At 36.9% G+C, this 22,231-nt stretch overlaps 1 protein-coding gene across 7 annotated transcripts in view; it reads right to left on the bottom strand.

The window, feature by feature from the left end:
- Positions 1 to 22,231, bottom strand: part of SLC44A2 (solute carrier family 44 member 2 (CTL2 blood group)) — a 222,631-nt gene that overhangs the window by 53,711 nt on the left and 146,689 nt on the right. For all 7 annotated transcript variants that reach the window (XR_015747901.1, XM_087957087.1, XM_087957086.1 and 4 more), the window contains exons 6-8: positions 4,165 to 4,293; positions 3,983 to 4,043; positions 2,394 to 2,523 (exon numbers count right to left, since the gene is read on the bottom strand). Coding sequence is in view for 6 of the 7 variants with exons in the window: in XM_087957087.1 (XP_087813213.1) it covers positions 2,394 to 2,523; positions 3,983 to 4,043; positions 4,165 to 4,293 (320 nt within the window). In the remaining variant the exon portion in view is untranslated. The remainder of the gene's footprint in view (positions 1 to 2,393; positions 2,524 to 3,982; positions 4,044 to 4,164; positions 4,294 to 22,231) is intronic.

Raw genomic sequence — 22,231 nt, 5'->3', positions numbered from 1 at the left:
AGGGGTGGGCAAACTACGGCCCGGGGGCCACATCCGGCCCGTTGGTCTGTCCAATGCGGCCCGCCCCTGAAAAAAAATCACTGCCATTGGTCTGTCCAATCCGGCCCGCCCCTGAAAAAAAATCACTGCCATTGGTCTGTCCAATCCGGCCCGCCCCTGAAAAAAAATCGCTGGGTGTGGCGTATTGCCCTGTGCCGCGTGGCCCCCAAAGCTGCAAAACAGTGCGGAGCAATCTAGGGGTAGGAAAGAAAAGAAATTTGCAAAGGCCTCGGCTGGGAGTTCGAAATCACCTTCGAGTGCGACTACTCCGAAGGTGAGTCCCCGCCGATCCCCCTTTTTTTTCCGGGCTTCCAGGCTTAAACTTTGCAAAGGCAAAGCTTGCAGGCTGGAGCGTCTTCCCGCCGAGGAGCGGGAAAGGTTCCACCAGCGGGCGGGGTGGGCTGCTTGGAGCCACCTAAAGCTAGGCCGCTGCTGGTGGAGCCTTGCCCTGCCTTGGTGCCCCGTTTTCCGGCTCGGCGGTCCTGCTCGGGCGGCACTTTAAAAGCCTGCTCCCAGCACCCGAGCAACTTCCCAGCAACTTTCGGCTTCGTTTTAACTCGCGGGCGCCAGGCATGATATTCCGCTCTGAAAAAAAATCGGGGCCGGCCAAAAGAGAACCCCCCGCTGCGCGCCCAGGGAATGCCCGCTGCTTTCCCTCGCCGGGGCCGGGCAGCGGCATGTTGCACGGAGGCTGGTCTGTGGCTGGCCCAGCTCCCTTTTCCTGCCGCTCAGCGGCCTCCGCTCGCACCGCCCGGGCTTCGCTCAGGTATCCGGCTGGGGCTGTCAGGAGTTGCTACCGCCGGCGCAGCTCCACGCGGCTCCAGTCCTGCGTTGCCTCGGGAAGGAAAAGACAAAACCAGGAGCCGCTGCTGCCGTTGCAAAGCACCGCCGCGGCTCTTCCTTTTTGCCTTTCCTTCCCGAGGCAACGCGGACTGGAGCCGCGCGAGCCGCGCCAGCGGTAGCAACTCCTGACTCGGCCTCCGAGGGGAGGGGAAGGAGGAAAAGGGGGAAGGGTGGGGGGGCGATTCCCAAAAAATCTTGTGCTGACCCGGCCCGTCTGTCAAATTTTAAAAGTCAATGCGGCCCCCGAGCCAAAATGTTTGCCCACCCCTGGTATAACTGGACTGGTTTCAAGGTTTAGGAGATATAAGTATGGAGCTGCACTAGTTGTCCTTCTACTAGGACCATTCCCAGTTGGTATTTCATGGTGGAATCTAGCTCAAGGCTCCTGTTTTGCAGGATCCTCAGGGCTCTTATTTAATATCTACATGAAATCAATGGGTGAAACATCTGTTGGTACAGTCAAGTATCTTCAAGAAGTCATATATACCTAGTTATACATTCTCCACCTAGACTGATCATTTGTTGCCATCAAAGTCCTATTTTGTTGTGGAAGTTTGGACAGGAAAAAATAGCATTCAGCTTAAACAGAGCAAGCATGGTATCTTTGGGCTTTTGGATTCCATGGCTCTGAGGATTCTTTAGTTTTGGTTCTGAATGAAGATATTTTCACCCAGGCAAAACTTGTGTGAGATTTGAGGCTATTCTTGGACTCAGTTCCTGCTGGAAGAACAAGTGGCAGCTGTGGTCAAGGAGGACAATGCTTTGGACAACTCCACCCTGATCAACAACTGTGCCAGTTCCAGGACTGAGAAGTCCTACTCCAGTCTCTGATGCCTTGGTCATTTTCTGTTCGTATTATTGCCACACATTATGCAGGGGGGCTATTTAAAAAAAAAAACACCCAGAAACTGTAACTGATCCTGAATTCAGGGGTGCAAGTAGTTATAAAAGTAACTTGGTATGCCCATTTAACACCATTACTTGGCCCCATGCACTGGTTCCCGATAATCTTTCAGATGCAATTCCCATGCTTATAGATCTATAAAATCCTTTGTGACATGGATCAGGCTATTTGGAGAGATTTTGTCTCCAATTATCTCTGCCAGGCCCATGAAATCCAGCAGAGTGGGCATGCTTCAAGTCCCTTCCATGAAAGAGTAGGATCTAGATGCCTGTAACATTTAGATGTTAACAGTGCCTGCCCTGTGAAATAACATAACCCACAAAGTTTGGATGTTTCTCATCTGTCTGTCCCTCTGTATGTCCATAAAAATCTGATTTTTCTCCTCAAGTATTAGGCCAGAATGAAAGATCTTAAACATGATAAGTGTTATTTGGCCTTGGTTAATTTGGTTAATTTTGTTATTTTTATTATTTAATTCTCTTTTCAATTCCAGATTATTGTGTTTGATTTTTTAACGCTTGGTTTTTATTTTCCTACCCAGAGTCACCTTTTTCTTATTGTCCATGTAAACCAAATAAATAAATCACAACAGGCAAATAAAACTCACTTGGCCCCTTCCAGAAGTTCTGTCACATTCCTTTTCTTCCCACTTCCACTTCCATCATCAAAAGTTGTTGCGTTTCCAACCATGATAACACCTTTCTTACTATTGATTGCAGGTAAACATCTACGAGCCACTGTTTAAGCATCAAAGAGATTTAAACACTTTAAGTGATTTCCTCTGCCTCGTTAGAGCAACATATTATTCTCATGTTTCACAAATACTGCAGGACCTTCACAAGTTCCCTATTTAAGCCAACTCACTTTAAACTACTGGTTCTTCCCAGGAGCCTCCCAGTACCTCATCTCCCACCCCTCCCAGTATATAACTATATGTCCTCTGAGAAACTTGTTGATATTTTATATTCTCTGGGAAAGGTTTCCTTTCTGTTCCCTATCCAGAATTGTAATCTCTAGGTTCTAAGCTTTCAAGAATTCTAGAATTAGCTTCCCCTTTACCCTTTGGGAAGAGCCTTAAAGTCTTAAAAGAGGTATTTAAAATTACTTTTATTTAACTGGTATATAAGGGAAAAGGTTTGTTTTTCCCATCCTGCTCTTATTAAAATGGACATTTCCATGTTAGTTTCTGTTTTTTTCAGATGTATTTCCAGTTGGTTGTATTGTCAATCAAATGTTTAGTATAACACAATTATTAATACAAATGATTGCAAGGTTTGGTTCATATTAGCTTAAGAATTTATTTAATTAGTATCTGTATTTAGTAATACACTGTTTTTATTGATAACATTTTTATAATTACTCTATTGTTACCACTTGTTTTCTATCTTGGAAATGCCAACTACTATTACTTCTATTACTACTAAAGTAGGCTGATCATTCTGATTTATCTGAAACTCCCAATTGTGACTACTAATAGAGGCTGTATTAAATCATAATCTAACTTCAATGGTGAATTTATTAGAATTACATGTATTACAAACATCTGGCTGAAAGAAGTTCATCCACTACTGAATGTTCAAAAACAAACTGGCTCAAAAACAAAAAAACAGAAAAGAGGGACCCCTTGGCACACAGAAAAATACACATTTCAAGTTACAAAAATCATACTCATCTATTCAATATAAGTTGTGGGAATAGCTAAAAGCAACACCCTTGATCTTTCTATCTAATATATTGGTCTTTAAAACAATAAGTAGAGATCAAGCTCTGCTCTGCACAACCATGTTGCTGAGTTTTGAAAATAAAAAAAAAAATCTTAAGAATCTGGAAACCATCACAGGTTTTACCTTCTGTTCCCAACTTGAATCACTGAAGCTACATAGTAATAGCTTCATAAAATTTAAGTGAATAATAATTAGCCACCAAGTCCAAGCAGCTACAAAGTTTATGTAATTAATTATTTGGATGTTTTTAAACCTTAGAGTAAGGAAAAACTAGGCTAAGTAATTTAAGGAGATGTATCCTGTGAGTAACAAGCAAAATCAGTATCCAATCTAAAGTTTGTATATGGAATGACTATGGAAGCTGGCAGTCACAGCCCTTGATTGGTTTTGTTAAGGTGGTTCAGCTGCTCTTGAAACTAGAATTAAATCCCTAGAGTTTCTTCTACCAGCCTTGTTTTACAGAAGGACTTACAGGGCTTGCTTGGTGTAAGCATGGCTGGACATTCACCGTCTTTCAACACTTCAGGTGCACTCTGGAACAGAGATTGAAAGAGACAGGGTGCATCAATGATTAATTTCTGTCCAAAAAAGGATATTCTCTACCTGAGTTTTAAGAAAGAACACAGCAACAATCCAACAATTCAGCTCACTTACCTTCTTCAGATCAGTAAACTCTGGGACACAAAACTGTTGATAATATTTTAGTTCCTGGGTTACTGTGTGGTCGATACTGGAGGCCTGTAGAAAAGTGATATACCTATCTGGACACTTGCTCACACAAATCTGAAAAAAATCCCAAAGAATTATTAAATTCGATTATTGATTGAATTTAAGTACTGCAATACTGCACAACTTCTCTGGTTTGAAATTCAAGGTTTATCTGAAGAATTCCCCCCAAAAAAAAAACCCCAGCATTCATGGGCATCAATCTGCTTATGGATGCCATCTTTGGTGCCTGCAAAATCCCATCATTATTCATTTTAAAATTATTCTAAGTAAAATTTAAAGAATGTCATTCTTAAAATAAAGTGCTATCTTGAAAAATGTCCATGAAATTATTTTAGTGGATTCTATGTCCTTAGCGCCTCATGCTTTGTCTGGAATTATGTTAACTTGCCTGTTCCCCCAAAGATAACCTGGGAACTGATGATGTTATGAGGGCTAAGCACATAGAAGAAAGCAAACTGATTAAGCTTGTTTGAATAATTGCTGTTTTGGCTAGCTACACTCTTGTGAATTTCAGCAGAGATCAATCCTGTAAGATTGATAGTATTATAATTTAATACATTTTTAAAAACTGCTATAATCACCTTTGACAGTCTAAATTGGGCTTTTATGTTTAAAATGGTGGAAGAAATTGACTTTGGAAAAAAACTTTATTCAAGGAGTTAAAGCGATTTACACGTCACATCAATCAAAATTGTTGTTAATGGCAACTTAACTAACTCATGTGAAATTCAAAAGGGTACAAGACAAGGATGCCTGTGGTATCTACTGAGATCTTACAGATGGTGCTAGATGCTAAGCAGCAAACTGCCATCTAGAAACCCTATGTGGACCTCTTGGCTATTGGCATGATCTCATTTCCTATATTTTGGTAAAGGTGGAAAGTCCCTAACTTTCCAGACATATAGGTGATCTCATTTACTAACATCACCACTAATCTTAAGGATTGGTTGGGAGGTTGTACCAATGTGGATGGGAGCTTTCACCCATGTGGTATCTATTCTCCAATCCAGATGCTGTATCTATGTTGCCTTTGTCTTCTTGTAAAAACTCTATAAATGTAATAAATGCTGCCCAGGCAGTCAGACATCTTGGCACCCTGCACAATGACTGATCTTTGATCACCACATATGGCACCTGAACAGGGACATTTACCCTATGGGGACGCAGCTCCCAACATACTTGCCTTCATCTGGAACAGACCCCAAAGGTGCACACCACGTCCTACAGGACCGATCAGGGGTAAGTATGGGCTGCAATCTATCTCAGCATCAGCAGGAACATGTTCAGGAACTTAGATTCCTGCTACATGAATCAGGTGCAAAACTACACTGAGGCTGATATAAAGAAGCTGATTAAGGAGATAGGAAAGCTTTGTCCCTGGGACCCTGAGTGCAAGATGCTCCGGTTACAGGATTGGATAAAGATAGGGCATACTTTACATATTGAACCCAAGGCTCCAGTTCAAATATTACATCGATGGTATCAATGCTGCCATGCAGTGGAAACATCTGGCTCTGATGTCTCAGCAAAATAATAATTGACTATAAGCCCCCCCTCCTGATTATGATCAGGTAAAAATTGTCACTCCAAAATCTTCTTCAATTGGACTTTCAGGTCTACAGTTAGCTCTGCTGTTCAGAAGCATGGAATGAGACACAGATCCATGTTTAAAATAGAGCCCCTCCATAAAGTACATTGGGGTTGATCAAAGAAGAGATGGTTAATTTTTGCTGTTATATGTGTGTTAGAAAGAACTAAGAGAAGAAGAAAATGTTTACTATTCTTTTCATGATGTGATTTTCATTCAAACTTCTTAGATGTGTATGTATAATAATGTATAATAATTGCATGCAGAATAGAACTTAGTTGTGTATGTATAATGTAAAATAAGTGTATGCAGAATTGAATAGGATTGAATTGAAGAAAAATTTTCTTTACCTGTGTATAGCCCTAATTCCTTTACCTGTGTATAGCCCTAATTGGAACAGCTGCAGCTCAAAATAAATTAATTGTAACATGTTTGGCACCCAGAGAATTAAATTGGCTTTTTGGATTGGGCTTAGAGTTGTGGGAAGCAGATAGGCAGTGGTTCGGGCCCACAATCGCCTTTGTGATTGGAACCACTCCTTGAGTTATCCCAATGCTCTGAAAACAAACTACAGGTTTTTCAAATAAGAAAAAAATAAAATGTGGAGATTTAAAGGGACAAAACCTCCCCAGGTCTGGAAATGTTGTGTGTGAGAATGTGTCTCTATGTAATCATTTCCAGCCCTGGAGGATGAGATCCTCTACAATGGAGCTTATTGGCTCCCAGAAAATAATTTCTAAGTATGCAAGCAGTATGATTACAGTGTAAATGTGTGAGTATGTTGATGGTAAAAAAGTTGGTATAAATGTTTGTGTGTTGACCCCCATCCCAGATTGAAAGGAGAGTAAGAAATAGTGTGTGTAAGGAAATGAGAATGGTCCGGACATGACAAAGATCCCACGGAGATATGTATGTGTTTTACTGGAAAGAAGATTATTTGTGTATTTGTGTGTGCTTTACTGATAATGAAAGTTATTTGTGTGTGATTCCCCCCCCTTCTTGTCCTCACTGGTTGTTGTAAAAGCAGAGGGGGGGGGAGAGTGAAGCTTTCGATCACTTGAACAATTTTTTTTATCTGCTTTGAGTTTTTGCCTCGACAAAGATGAGGCTAGAAAATAACTTTTTTATAGGTTACATAGCTTCATCTCCTGATTTTTTTTCAATTTTCAAATAAAGCAGCCTCAGATAGCTAGGCTGAGATTGGCAACTTGCCTGGAATGTTATCTGTAAAGGTGGCTCAGTCCCCAGGTTGGCAGTTGGCGTGGAACCATTATCTTTGAAGATGGTTCAATTCCCAGTTTCAGCAAGGGGAATCAAAATTTAAAATTAGCTGCACTCTGTACATGCTCTTAATCCATATTTTGATTAAAGCAGAGAATTGACACTAAAATTTGACTCCATCTGGAGGGTTTACAACAAGAATGTGAAGAATGCATGAAAGGTTTACAATGGGCTTTGCAAATAACTTTCTTTGTAATTTTGATAAAGTGCAATAAGGTATCAAGAGTGGAGTTGTGTAAATCTGATTTTCAATTTATTTTCAGAATAACTTATCTCTTCAATGTCCTTTGCTTGACTATGTAAACTGTATTGTTTGTCTACAGATCCTTGGCTTGCTTGCTTAATGAATTTTCTTTCCTGTCCTTACAAGGATCGTCAGGATGATACCTGGAAAGTGTCCTGCTATTTTAACTTTCAAAAATTTTTCTCAATAGCCTTTTGATTTAATATCTGACTCTCATTATGTGTTAACTTACTTTTATTCTTCCAGGTGCTTATATTATGCGCAGGATTGTCCATAATCTTACGACCTTATTTTTAATTTTGCAACAGCTACTACAAAACCAAAGATATTTCTTATATACGTAGTCACTTCCCCTTTTCTGGGCCTCTTTCAGTCACTCTTTTTTCCATCACAATGCTAGAGGCCTGGCACAAGCTTGCCATATTCCAGTTAATTAAGCCAAGCAGATTGTTTCCTCATCAACTTTGGCAAATGGATTTTACTTATTAGGCAAGCCCTCTTTTTTACAACATGATATTTGGCTTTTTTGCAATTTTGTACAACCTGGAATATAGCCATAATGGAACATGCTCATCGGTCATTTAGGGCTTGTCTCCACAAATAAATAAAAAAGGAGGGAAAGGGGTCTCTAAAAAAGTTTAAAAAGTATTATTTAACCTTAAATCAACCCAGGTTAAAAAAGTATTATTTATCTTAACTCAATTGAATGTAATTTAATGTTTCTATTTACCTTAAATTAATTGAATGTTTCTGTCAGCCTCAAGATATCTTCTGCATCCTATCTACTACATCTTCTCTGCTGCTATGCTATGCTATTTCTTTCGGCTGTCATTTGCAACGGGGGGAGGGGGGACTTGGAGGGGAAGAGAGCTGGAGATGTTTTGCATTCCTTTGCTGTGGGTAGCAAGGGGAGGGGTTGTATGAATTCTTGTTTTTAACTTTCCATTTCTTCGCTAGCTTCTATCCTCTTTTGCGCAGCTGCAAAGTTTTATCAAAATATGTCAAGGTCAACGGACAGAGGCCTCATCACCACCTGAAGATGCCCACATGATCATATTCAGAACTTTTAATTGGAAGAGTCATTTGGACTTTGGGGGGTGGGAACAATTCCATTCCTTTGTATATGTGATCTGCGCGCCAATTCCTCAGATTCGGAATTAAATCTGTAGCTTCCACTTTGATTTCCAGTAAAAGGATAACTTTGCTCTAACCCATGGAGTCTGAGTATTTCTTTCTTGGATCTTGAAGGGAGCACACACTGACAGTTTCTATTCAAAATTTAACTACTTGGGGGTGAGGGGGCTGTGTTGTGCTGTTGTGTTTGCTCCTACAGGATCTTTGTAGATTCCAGCTTGTTGTGTCCGCCCAGCCAAGGATGTCTACACCAATCCCCAGATCCGGTCCCAGTCCCAGGAATTTGACTTTACAGATGGCACAGTGTCCAATCTGGGCTCATTTGTTTATGCTTGATTGTTATTTGGCAACAATGGCTGTCATTTCATACAAACACTCACTTGAACGAATGAAGTAAAACTTATGGGTGCAATTGGCTAACATCACGAGGATGTCTTTTGCTTATCTAAAACCTATGATATGGAACATTTGCTTTGTATATGTTTATTTCCTGTCTGCACTCCTTCTGCAGTAATTCAAAACTTCAGGATTTGCTGCCTATTATGCTTTACACACCTCAATGGTAGCAGTCCCTGTAAATATAACTTGTGCAAAAGTAATTAATTGTACATCTTTAAGTAAAAAACCTCACTGTCATCGCATTAGCTCACCTACTTTGAACTGTACGGCTTTTGAAGAGACTTTCTTTCACCTTGCCCATGCTTAGCTACTGCAAGGATGGTTTTTACATGTGGTCAAGAAACTTTTAATTATATTCCTGCTAATATTAGTGAAGCGCAATGCTGCCTCAGCTGACTGATTCCTATTTTACTTTCTAAACAACAAATTCATCACTTGAATTGTTCTGGATGTGGGGTTAAACTAGATACACCTGTGACTCTGAAACAACCTTACTTAATAAAGCAGAATACGCAGTGCTAGCTTTGTCTATAGTGGGCATGCCAGCAATTGCTACTCGTGCTCACCTTAACATTAACTCTGTTGTATGTAATTTAGCAAAAACAATTAATGTTACTTCTTCAGCTATCTCAACAATCAACCACAAGATGCAAGCATTGAGGAAGGTTATTCTACAAAATCTATGTTATTTTAATTTGTTTGATGGGTCACGAACCATCTAGCACCAGCTTAAAATTTTCAACATTTGAAAATTTAAAATTTTCAGATTTGAAAATTGATAAATTAGGATCTTGGTGGGAAAGCTTTTGGCCTTGATTGCCCACAGGCTTTATGGGAAAAAATTTATGCTATGTAGTCATTATTCGTGCTTTAATTAGTGGGTGCTGCTTTGTTCAATGTCTCCCTTCTCTTTGCAATATATGCATCACAGCTTTTCACCCTAAACCCTCTCCTAAATTGCCTAAGGGTCAAATATATGCTCTATATAAACAACTGCAAGCATGCTCTTCTAATGATTATTATGAATCCTCTTTTAATTCCTTTTAACTCCTTTTATGATTGTTCTTTCTCTAACAAAATAAAAAAGAGTGAAATGTGGTAGCTACTGAGATCCTGCAGATGATCCTAGATTCTAAGCAGCAAACTATCATCTAGAAAACCCTATGTGGACCTCTTGGCTATTGGCATGATCTCATTTCCTATATTTTGGTAAAGGTGGAAAGTCCCTAGCTTTCCAGACATTTACTAACATCACCACTAGTCTTTTTTTTAAAAAAAACAAACACAATTTTATTGATTTTCAAAGACAGTACACAAACAAACAAAACATAAAATATAAAAACATAAAATATCTTTTCTGAAAGCTGCTTGATCCCGGGTTACAACTCTTCGTACAGACACAAATTCAAATTCATATTCATTTTATATACCATTCCATATCTTATTACCATTTTCAATTTTCTATATAACTTCTCACCTCTTTTAACTTTCTTAGTTTTATTTTATTTATCTCATCTCAGTTCAAATCATAATACTTATTATTCTTTGTCTGTTCTGTTTCCAGCTATCCATTTATCTTTTCTCTTTAAACAAAACTTCTCCTGTACACTGATTGGAGTATGATGCCTTTAACTCTTTCCCCTAAATTTATAATACTTAATATAAGACATAACTTGCATTGGGATTCTGTTTAGTACATTCTAAAATTACACAATGTATTTTATAGAAAAAAAATAGGTATATGATGTAATTAAAACAACTATCAATGCCAATACAAATCTAATCATTAATATTAATATTCATTTATATCTTAAACATTTTACACGTTACTTTTCAATTAAATATCATACTTTTATGGGAACACTTATACTTTCCATAGTTATTTCCCCCCCACATCACATATTTTAAATCATTATTTCATTAAAATGTTCCCATTTCTCCTATTTCAATTCTCTCATTTCATTGCCTTCTTTTTCTTCACAAAAATTTCACTAAATTACACTAAATATTTTATCCCATTTTTGATTACATGTTGTTTCCAATTTTCTAACATTATTTCTGAATACAAATATAAGAATACAATCTTATGTACCTTTGCAGAATCCCTTTTTCAATTAAATTTACCCATTGTCTCTAAAAGAATTTTGTTTCTTTACATCTTGCTCCCCACCATTGAGGCTTCTCATCCCTTCCTTTCTCCCTTGCTTATTCTTCTCCTTGCCCTTTTTACCCCCTTGTCTCTCCCCCCGTTTCTTCTGCTTTCTCCCTTTCTGTTGTTTTCTAACATTGTATCCACTTTTCACCTTATTTTTCTCTTTTTTGGTTGTTTTTTTAAATCTTAAAGTCCCCTTTTTCTTTTCCTCTTTCTCCTTTCCTTCCCCAAATAGAGTCACTTGTTCATCAAAGATGGCTTCTTCTTTATCCCAGTCATCCTGTTGCGCAGTCAGTTTTTCATAAGTGCAAACCGCCATTTCTAAAAATTGGAAAAGAGTGCCAAGAGAATCTTTCCCTTCTTGTTCTTCTTTTTTATATTTTTGGTATTCAATTTTCAATTCATCTACAAGTGATGCCAATGTAGAGATAAAAAGTTTTTCCAAAACAACCACCCAAGTGCTTTTAATCAAAGATAGTTCCCAAAAGTTCCAAAATCACCAAACAATCCAAATAAGCTGTTTCTTTTAGTACTTTCTTCTTTCTTCTCTTTCTCTTTCTGGGGTTACTGTTTAGTCACAAAGTTCCAGTTAAAATGTATCATTTAGAAGTCTTGTTAATATTTAATAGCTCTTTAAAATTCTAGGCAATCTCCTCCTTACTTTCAAATTCTGCTCCAATTTTTTCCCTCTCCCTTCCCACTTAAAGCAAAAAAGGTTTTCTTTTGTTTTTTTTTAAATGTTCAGAAATCCTTATCCCTTTAGCATTTAATTACCTCCAATGCAGGTTTTCCGATTTCTCTTGCGGTTCTAATCGCTGTCACGTAAGGAAGGAGAGTGAAAAGAAAGAAAAACTTTCCCTTTTAAACTTCCATTCGCCGCTTGTAAATCTCTGGAAACGATGTATCTTTGGCAAATTTTAAGTTCCAGGGTACTTTCGCTGTTGCTTTATCCCGGTCAGCAAAAAACACTTTCACTTCTTCACAGTTCCTCCTGCACTTTCTTTTTCTGGCTGAGCGCTTCTATGTGGCGGCCATTTCTGACCGCCGCTCAGCTGCCTTCGGAAAAGGGGGTTTAGCCGGCTAGGGAAGAGAGGTGCGATATCTCTCGACCCTGCCAGGTCCCCCCTGTCTTTGCCACCTTCTACGGAGGTGGCTAGCCCTGAAGCCGGGTGGCTCAGGGCACTCGGGCAGCCAGCACAGGCAGAAACCGCGCACAGTCACGGATTCCTGCCTGCCCCAAAGTGCTGCAGACCGGAACTCACATCACCACTAGTCTTAAGGATTGGTTGGGAAGTTGTACCAATGTGGATGGGAGCTTTCACCCATGTGGCATCTATTCTCCAATCCAGATGCTGTATCTATGTTGCCTTTGTCTTCTTGTAAAAACCCTATAAATGTAATAAATGCTGCCCAGGCAGTCAGACATCTTGGCACCCTGCACAATCACTGATCTTTGATCACCACAGATGCCCCTTGTTTCCTCTGCTGTTTATTTTGGTGTTGGAAGTTTTGAATAGAGATTAGGCAAGATGAGAAAATAATGGGTATAAACATCAAAAAAGAAGCTTATAAACTGAGGGCATTTGCTGATGATCTGATTATATTCCTGTAAGATCCCCCCCCCCCAAAAAAAACATAAAACATTTGATGAGGAAATTAAATGAGCTTTGGGGTTTGGCAGGTTTTAAAATAAACAGAAAACAACAACGTTGATTAAGAACATGTAATCTCAGGTGATATATTGATTAAAAAGTCAGGTTTTAAGGTCAAGAAAAAGGTGAAATGTTTGGGGGTTATGTTGACAAACATAACGTGTTTCAAAATAATTATGTGCCTCTTTGGAATGATATTTAAAAGGAACTTACAAAGATGGGACAAATTGCATTTATCACTATTGGGTAGAATTTCTGTAATTAAGGTGAATGTCTTACCAAAGATGCTCTTTCTGTTTCAAACATTACCAATACTTGCAACCGATATTTTGTTTAAACAATAGCAGAGGGATATTTCCAAGTTTAAATGGCAAGGGAAAAAAACCAAGTATTGGAGATAAGATTTTAAGAAAAAAGGGGGTTTGGGTTTACCAGATTTTCAATTGTATTTTGATGCATGTTGTCTGGCCTGGCTAAAAGGGTGGGTTAACCTTCAGAAAAAGAGGCTATTTGTGTCAGACCCCTTTCCAGGTCACCAGCGGCATGGAATATTTGATTTTGAAGGTCCTGTATTAAGGTTTGGATGGCACTGTTATTTACGGTATGACAAAGTTAAAGTTAATGTTGATTTCAACAATCACTTTGCTAGATGTGCCATACTAACAGTTTGGAATAAATATAAAACAAGGTTTTCTATGAAGTTACCTCTTTGGGTGTCCGTCCCCCCCAGGAAGCTTTTTTAAAGAAAAGAAATGGTGGCGAAGTTGGACTGGTGGTAAAATAATATCTTTCAATTTTGGTGACCCTTCCCTCAAGTCGAAGGAAGAGTTAGAATCAGAAGGCCATGTTTACCATTGGTTCACATACCAACAACTGAAAGAAAAATTTAAACTAGATAAAAAGAGTTATCGGTTTGACTTTGTTAAAAAATGAATTGGGAATCTTATTGTGTGGTAGTGATGAACATATTACTGCTAAAATAAAATGTTATTGAAACTGAATTTGTAAAATGAACATGTAAAACATTATATGATTCAGGGGCAAGTAGCTTCAGCTATAATTGTGATGCTTGGACAACGGGAGAATATGTGGATGAAAGGTTAAAAATTCACACTAAACTATAATTTAAAAGAAAAATTGTATAAGATGATGTACTGTTGGTATTTAACACCAGAAAAGTTATCTAGAACAGGGTCCCCAACCTATGGGCCACAGTCCACTATCAGGTCACAGCCTATTCATAACCAGGCTGCATGAGTACTTGGGGCCTCACTCGCAAGAGCATCTCTGGTGTTTGTGGCTCCACTCGCGCATCTCTGGCACTCACAGCCCCATCATGAGAGTGTCACAGGCACTCGTGCCCCACTCACATGAGCATTTCTGGTGTTTGCAGCCTCATTCACGTGAACTCACAGGTATTCATGACCCTACTCACACGAGGAATGGGTACTTGCACATGCTCTTTCCCCCCTCCCCCAGGCTACCAACCTGGAAAGGTTGGGGAACTCTGCTCTAGAATGTATAAAGGTAATGATAATGAATGATGTAAATGTAAAGAAGGGACCTTTTACCATTTATGATGACATGCGATGAAGCAAAGAAATATTGGAGTAGGATCGTATTCTTAAAGTGAAGATAAAGATGAAAACAGAAACTTTTTGTTTGGGCTTAATGAAAAAAGACTTTTTAAAAAATTGGAACTGTGATCTTATATACAGTATGTTGACGGCAGCAAGACTACTGTAGGCACAAAAATGGAAGGACATTTTGATTCCCACCATGGATGAATGGCTATAGAAGTTAATGGAGTTGGCAGAGATGGCTAAATTGACCATTTTGATTAAAAAAAATATAAGTACTTTTGTTTCTACTTGGAGACTGCTTCTGGACTTTGTGCTTTAGATGGAAAAAAATGAAACATTGGTTTTGGGTTTTACTGATTAGATTGATTTGTCGTGATAGAAATGGCTAATTTATAATATTATGGAAAAGTAAAAAGTTGAGGTTTAATGTTAATGCTTTATTCTACTGGAACAGAGGGAGTTGGAAGTCAATGCCTTTTTTTTCTCCCCCCCCCTCTCTTTGTCACTTCTCTTTTCCCCTTTCCCTCCCATCTGTGTCCTACTATTTCCTTTTGTATTTTTGTATTTTATTCTATGATATAAACTAATGTTTAAATGTTTAATGTTAAAACTGTAAAAAAAACCTATTATAACCACCTGAGAAAATACACTGCTTTCATTTTGATTTCATAAGTATATATTATTCTGCAATAATTTTCCAATTTTCTGATTTTTCTCAACATTGCCTCAAACAATGTATTTGTTCTAGCCATTTATCTTTCCCTAAAAATCATGAATATGTCCACAAATTTGTCCCTTTGCAACATAACTGACATTCTGGGTTTTATTTTTTTAAATCACCCTCTGTCTATAATGAGCTTTGCAGTGTATTGTTGCCAAAAATGTAATATGTACGTCCTGAAATAATTTTTAAAAGCATAGGTTAGAGGTGTCAAACTAACATTGTCACAGCAGTGTCATGTGATGTATCAATACTTTTTCCCCCTTTGCTAAACTGGGTGTGGGCGTGGCCAGTGCGTGACACATCCAGCCCATATGCAGGGAGTTTGATAGCCCTGGCATAGGTAAACTGTAGAGGAGTTCTTATTTTTGTAAGAACATAAAAAAGGCCAAGGGTCTGGATGCAGGTCATGGATCATATATCTAAAATTACAGAAAACATCTTCCCTCCAGAACCTAAACATTATTACTGAATTAGAGAGATCCAAGAGAATGTTTCTGATAGAACAATGGAACATACGGGCTTCCATAGCTGTGGGTGGTCCATCACTGGAGGTCTTCAAGAAATGACTGGACAGCTATTTGTCTCAAAGGTCCCTTCCACCCCTATGATTCTATGTTTATTACAATTTATTTATTTATTAAATTTATATGCTGTTCATCAACTGTTGCGATGATTCGGGCTGTTTACAAAATGATAAAAAGGTAAAAAAACATAATAAAAATGTTTAAAATTAAGATTAAATAAGAAACTAAAAATCAAGAGGATAAGTAACATAGGGGTGGGGGTCTTCTCTCTACCCCCTAAGCCACTAATATTGTAAAGAAATATTACAATAAAGGAAAAAAATATTCCTTACAATAAAGAGTCTGGTTACTTGAGGAACTGTCTGTATCCCATAGGATCTGCCAAGATGGGCGCACTCTGGGATCCATCAATTAAACGATGCCACCCATCAGTACCCGGGAGGCATGCCTTCTTTGTAGCAATGCAAATTCTGAACTCTGAAATTCAAACAGCTTTCACCCTACTGGTATTTTGAAGGGCCTTAAAGACCTAACTATTCACCAGGCCTTTAGAGATAGTGATTGATGCCCATTTCCTTGTTTTTGTTCCTCTCTGTTTGCTTTCTTTGCCATCAGTGTTCCTTTGCTTGTGCTTTTTTGAGGGAGTTTTTTTGAATTGCTTTTTTTCAATCCTACTACTGGATGAAACCCATGACTGGAACATACTGATAGAAGGATGCAAACTCTTAAAAAAACCCAGTCCCCATAAAAGAGGAGGAGTTGCACTGTATGTAAAGGATATTGCTACATAACTATATTGCTACAGAACTATAGAAACTATATTGCTCCAGAAATGCATGAAACCAAAGACAAAAACGTCCTAGAATTCATATAGGTTAATATAAAAGAAAAAAAAATGACATGGCCATAGGTGTATACTATAGGCCACCCAATCAAGCAGAAAAAATACAAATATATGTAGAAAACCCACCATAATAGTAATGGGGGATTTCAATTTCCCTGACACCAATTGGAAGACTAATTCCGTACCAAGTAAGAAATCAAAGGCTCAGAATGACTAAAGACTTGCAACAAAAGTCAAAGATAATGAAAAAAAATTCTTCCAACATATAAATAACAAGAAAAAAAAATCAAGGAAACAGTCAGTTAACTAAAGAGATAAGATGGCAAGAAAGTAACAGACAACAGAGAGAAAGCAGAGCTGCTTAATTCATTCTTTGCTTCGGTCTTCATGCAAAAAGAAACAGCAGTCCAATCTACCAAAAACATAACTGTAAAAAACAGACTAGAAATAAAAGTTAAAATAAGCCAAAAAATGGTAAGAGAACACCTGTCTGATCTTTTATTTTTTAATTTTATTGAGTTTTTTTATATACAACAAACCATTCCATTTCAATCATGTGTCGACCATCATGTGTTGTCAATTATTTAAACATTATAAATGATATTCTTATCAAATCTAACAATACAATACATCAGTGTTCCCATATATATTCCCATATACATAATAATATCACACATTATAACTTTGCTTATATTTCTCTAATTGCTCTATAAATACATCAAATCTTTTTTAGGTTGTTCTATTCTCTATCCATTGATATAACATATTCCATATCATGTAATATTCAGTTTCTTCTTTTTCTTTAATTTCTAGTGGTACCATTCCTAATAGGAATATTTCAGGTTTCAGATCTATATGTTGTTTAATCATTTTTTTCCAACCATGTGTCTATTTTAGTCCAATACCTTTTAGCCTCTGTGCAAGTCCACCACATATGATAATATGTTCCTGGGTGTTTGGTGACCTTTCCAACATTTCGTTGATTTATCTTTAAACATTTTCGCTAGTCTTGCTGGCACTAAGTGCCATCTATAAAACATACAAGTTCTCCTTATATGCTGTTGATATTGTCAATTTATAGCTCCTATCCCATAGTTTCTGCCACTTTTCCAATTCTATAACATATCCAAAGTTTTGTGCCCATGCAATCATCGTTTCTTTAACTTATTCTTCCAGTTTGACACCCAATAAATAAAAATATATTCTTTTAATCATTTTATCCTTTGTTCCTGTTACTATTTTATCTTATTCTGTCAACTCTTTATCAATCCCTTCATCTTTAATATCTTTTTCATACCTTGTTTCTATCTGCAAATATGAATACCATTCTATATCTAGTCCTTGTTCATTTAGCTCTTGTTTTGTTTTGAGCTCACCCTTTTCATTTAAAATATCTTTATATCTAGTAACATTCTACATTTTACAAACATTTTGATATGCAAGTGTTGTTGATAACCAGACTGGTACCTTCATATAATAATGTTCTTTCCCACCCACCCCCACATATGTAATAATGCATCTCGAACCATGTGTCACTGAAAGTAACCATGTGCTTTCCCTTTTCTATACCATAAGTATGCATGCCACCCCATTTGTAGGTCACGTCCTTCCAAAGTTAATAGTCTCTTGTTTCTCAATAATATCCATTCTTTCATCCATGTTAGAGCCATAGCCTGATAATAAATCTCCCAATTAGGTAGACCAAAGCCTCCTCTAGCTCTAATATCCTGTAACATTTTAATATTGATCCTTCCTTTTTTCCCCTTGCGATATATATTTCAATACCATTTTATTAATATCTTCAAAAAAAATTTCTAACTTAACTGGGATTGTCTGAAACAGATATAGCATCTTGGGCAATATTTTCATTTTAATTGCTGCTTCCAGTTAGTGAAAGTTGCATATTGCTCCATTTTTCTATCTGTTTTAATCTGCTGTTTCTGTTTGTAATAGTTATCTTCTTTAATTGTTCCACATCTCTCTGTCAACTGTATTCCTAAGTATTTAACTTTTTTAACTATCTGAATATTTATGTTTTTGTCAGTTCTTTTTTCTGTTTCTCTGTCATATTTTTCACCAATATTTTTGTATTCCCTTTATTTATTTTTAATCCAGCCATTTTCCCATATTCCTCTACTCAACCGTGGCCCTGTTTTTAAGAGTTCTTCTAAGATAAAAACCAAATCATCTGCAAACGCTTGTAGTTTATACATCTCCTTTCTTATTTCCATCCCTTTTATCTCTTTGTCTTCTCTAATAATTCTATTCAACACTTCTAAAGCTAAAATAAACAACAATGGAGACAAGGGGCATCCCTGTCTTGTTCCTTTCTCGATAAAGGTTTTCCTGGTCATCTCTCCATTTACCAGTACTTTTGCCTATTGTTCATAATATATAGTCTTAATCATATGTATAAATCTATCCCCAAATTTCATTTCCTTCATTTGCATCAACATAAATTGCCAGTTCACGTTATCAAATGCTTTTTGTGCATCCAAAAATATCAATGCCATCTGCTTCTCCAGATGTGCTTCATAATATTCCAGTGTATTTAAAATTATTCTCATATTGTCTCTTATTTGTTTCTTGGGTAAAAAGCCATTTTGATCAGTATGTATAAAGTGATTTAAATATCTCTTCAATCTTTCAGCCATTATTGACGCAAATATCTTGTAATCAGCAACAAAATTGGTCTATAGTTCTTCACTTGTTGTAGATCTGTATCCTCTTTTGGTATAAGGGTAATATAATATATAAAATTCATCGATGAATTGGGTATTTTTGCTTTAATCAGTATTTCATTTACAACTTCTAGTAATACATTGCTTAAGGTGTCCTGTAGGGCTTTATACATTTCTGCAGGCAGGCCATCTGGCCCTGGAGTTTTCCCATTGTTTTGTCTTTGAATTGCTTCTGTTAGTTCCATCATTGTGATTTTCCCTTCCAACATTATTCTGGTTTTTTCAGGTACTTTAGGTAAATCCATTTTCTTTAAGTATTCCTCTATTTCACCTATCTCCACTTTTTCTTCTTTATATTATTCACTTTTGAATTATTTCTCTTTTATCCTCACTTCTATAACACACTTTTATATGCCAACCATCTACCTGGTTTACTTGCATTTTCACAAAAGTTTTGTTTAGTTTGCTTAATTTTTTGTGCTAAGTCTTCTTTATTTATTATTTCCAGTTTATGTTTTGTCAAAGTCATTTTATGTTGAATTTCTTTCCTTTGGGGATTCCTCTGTAGTTCTAATTTCTTATATTCTCCTTCTAATATTTTTTGTACTTGTCTTTTCTTTCTTTTTCTCATTCCTGTATACCTTATTGTTAATCCTCTTTATATAAGCTTTAGCAGTGTCCCACACATTTTGTAACAAAGTTTCTTCCTTTTTATTTTGCTCAAAGAAAATTTTAAATTTTTTTTCCATATTGTTATGATATGTACAGAATAACCCTTGAGTAACAAGGATATGCACATGGAAACGTTTATGAGAGTAGTTATGAATAATTATTCAGCCACACACAGATACACTAAATTGAATTAAAGTTTACTTTAAGAAATAGCACAGTCCAATAAATAATCTAGGTCACATACGTTTAACAGTCCAAAGAATATCCAATTACAAAGTCTTCTTACTTTGTCATTTACAGTAAACAAAGCTATCAAAGTATAAGCACTGTCAGCCTCAAGTATCTTCACCCCTAACTATCAAGATATCTTCACCCCTAACTATTGCTTATTTGTTGCTATGCTCTTTTTCTCTCTTTCGGCTGTCATGAAACGGTGGGAGGGGGAATTCTTTGTTTTAACTTTCCATTTCTTCGCTAGCCTCTGTCCTTTCTCTGCGCAGCTGCGAACTTTTATCAAAATATGTCAAGGTCACTGACAGTAGCCTCATCATCACCTGGAGATGACCACATGATCCTATTCAGAAGTTTTAATTGGAAGAAACATTTGATCTTTGGAGGGGGGAGCAATTCTATCCCTTTGTATATGCATTTTACCCGCCAATATCTCAGTTTCGGAATTGATTCTGTTGCTACCATTCAATTTCCAGTAAAAGAATAATTCTGCTCTACACCATGGAGTCTGAGTATTTCTTTCTTGGGATTTAGAAGGAGCACAGTCTGACAAGCACAGCATAAATACAACTGAGAACCTTAGATAGCAACAGAATGTCAGAGAGAGCAAGATATGATCTCTAGCTCCCTCTTATGGTAATTTGCAATATAATCAACCAATTGGAATATAGTATAAATCAATACAGTGATTTTGTCTTAAAGCTACAAACGTACATTGTTGGTTTATATATTGCCATCCCAACTAATTGGTGTACATATTCCTAACATTCTCCCCTTTGGGTAGGTCAATATGTAATACATTACATCTTTAAACCATAATTCTCACAACACTCTTTATGCTTAATTGCACCTTGAGCTTTTGTGAAATGATCTGCAATATTATGTTCAGTCATGCAGTATTCTAACTGAATTAATGTATTTTGAACACACTGTCTAACGTTCAAATATCTCAAATCAGTATGTTTGGACCTTTTTTTAACAGCTAAATTAGTAGCCATACTAATTGCAGATTGATTGTCTTCATAAACAATAAATGGATCATGTACAATAATTCCAATATCCTTCAACAATTGTTTATAATATATCAATTCTGTACACATTAATGATAAACATGAGAAATCCGTTTCCATAGTGGATAAACTAATGTGTTGTTGCCTAATAGACTTCCATCCTATTAAAGCATTACCCAACATTACCACTAAACCTGATGTTGACTTATGAGTCATTATATCAGTAGCAAAATTTGCATCAGCATATGCAGTTAACACTAATTCATTACTTTGTTCTAAATATAATGAATAATGGATTGTGTGTTTTAAAAACCTAAGTATTCGCTTAGCTGCTTGCCAATGCCTTTCATTTGGTTCAGCGTTATACCTAGCCAATTGGTTTACACTGTAAGATATCTGGTCTAGACCAATTACCCAGATATGATAGACTACCAATTAAGGATTGATGTATTTCCTTATCAAACATAGGACTTTTAATATCACTATGTGTAAATTCCTTACTCACTGATGTCTTAAGATTTACAATGCTCCATGTTATAGCGTTTTAATAATTGGCTAATCTTCTTGGCTTGCAAAATTTTAAAACCTTTATTCGTTTTCACTATAATACTTAACCAGATAATACTTAATTTCCCTTAAATTTCTAATCCTGAACTTTTTCTGTAATCTATAAACAATATCATTTGCTTCTTGTTCAGTTTTAGCTATAATTGCTATGTCAGCCATAAATAACAGTAATAATTAAACTATTTTTTTCTCTTTGGAACAAACAAGAATCAGCTATACCAGCTTCAAAACCTATTGAAACTAATTCCTTTACAATACATTTATTCCATTCATAACTGGATTGCTTTAGACCATAATGTCTTTTCTTTAATTTCCAATAATCAGTTTTTCCATTATCCTTTAAACCTAATGGCTTTTTCATATAGATAGTATGTTGTAAAGGTGCATGTAGATATACAATTTCAACATCTACATGGTTTATTTTACATTTATTCTTAGCTGCCCAAACTAAAGCTGCTCTCAATGTATTTGCTCTCAGACTAGGTGCAAACACTTCATAGTCCTTATCTGACTGAGCAAATCCTTGAGCAACTAATCTTGCTTTATGGGTAATAGTCCCATCCACACCAGTCTTTACACCCATTTGCAACCTATTGCACACTCACCTAGTGGTAACTTTACATCCTCATACACTTCTAAACCCTTTAACAATTTTAACTCCCTATTCATAGCTTCCTGCCAAGCTACCTGATCCTTTGTAGGATAC

The sequence above is a fragment of the Notechis scutatus genome, chromosome 2 (genome assembly GCF_049901735.1).
Source record: "Notechis scutatus isolate UNSWTSFEM ecotype Mainland chromosome 2, rNotScu1.2, whole genome shotgun sequence".
In the NCBI taxonomy this organism is placed as follows: Eukaryota; Metazoa; Chordata; class Lepidosauria; order Squamata; family Elapidae; genus Notechis; species Notechis scutatus.
This window is presented reverse-complemented; position numbering and strand designations above follow the sequence as displayed.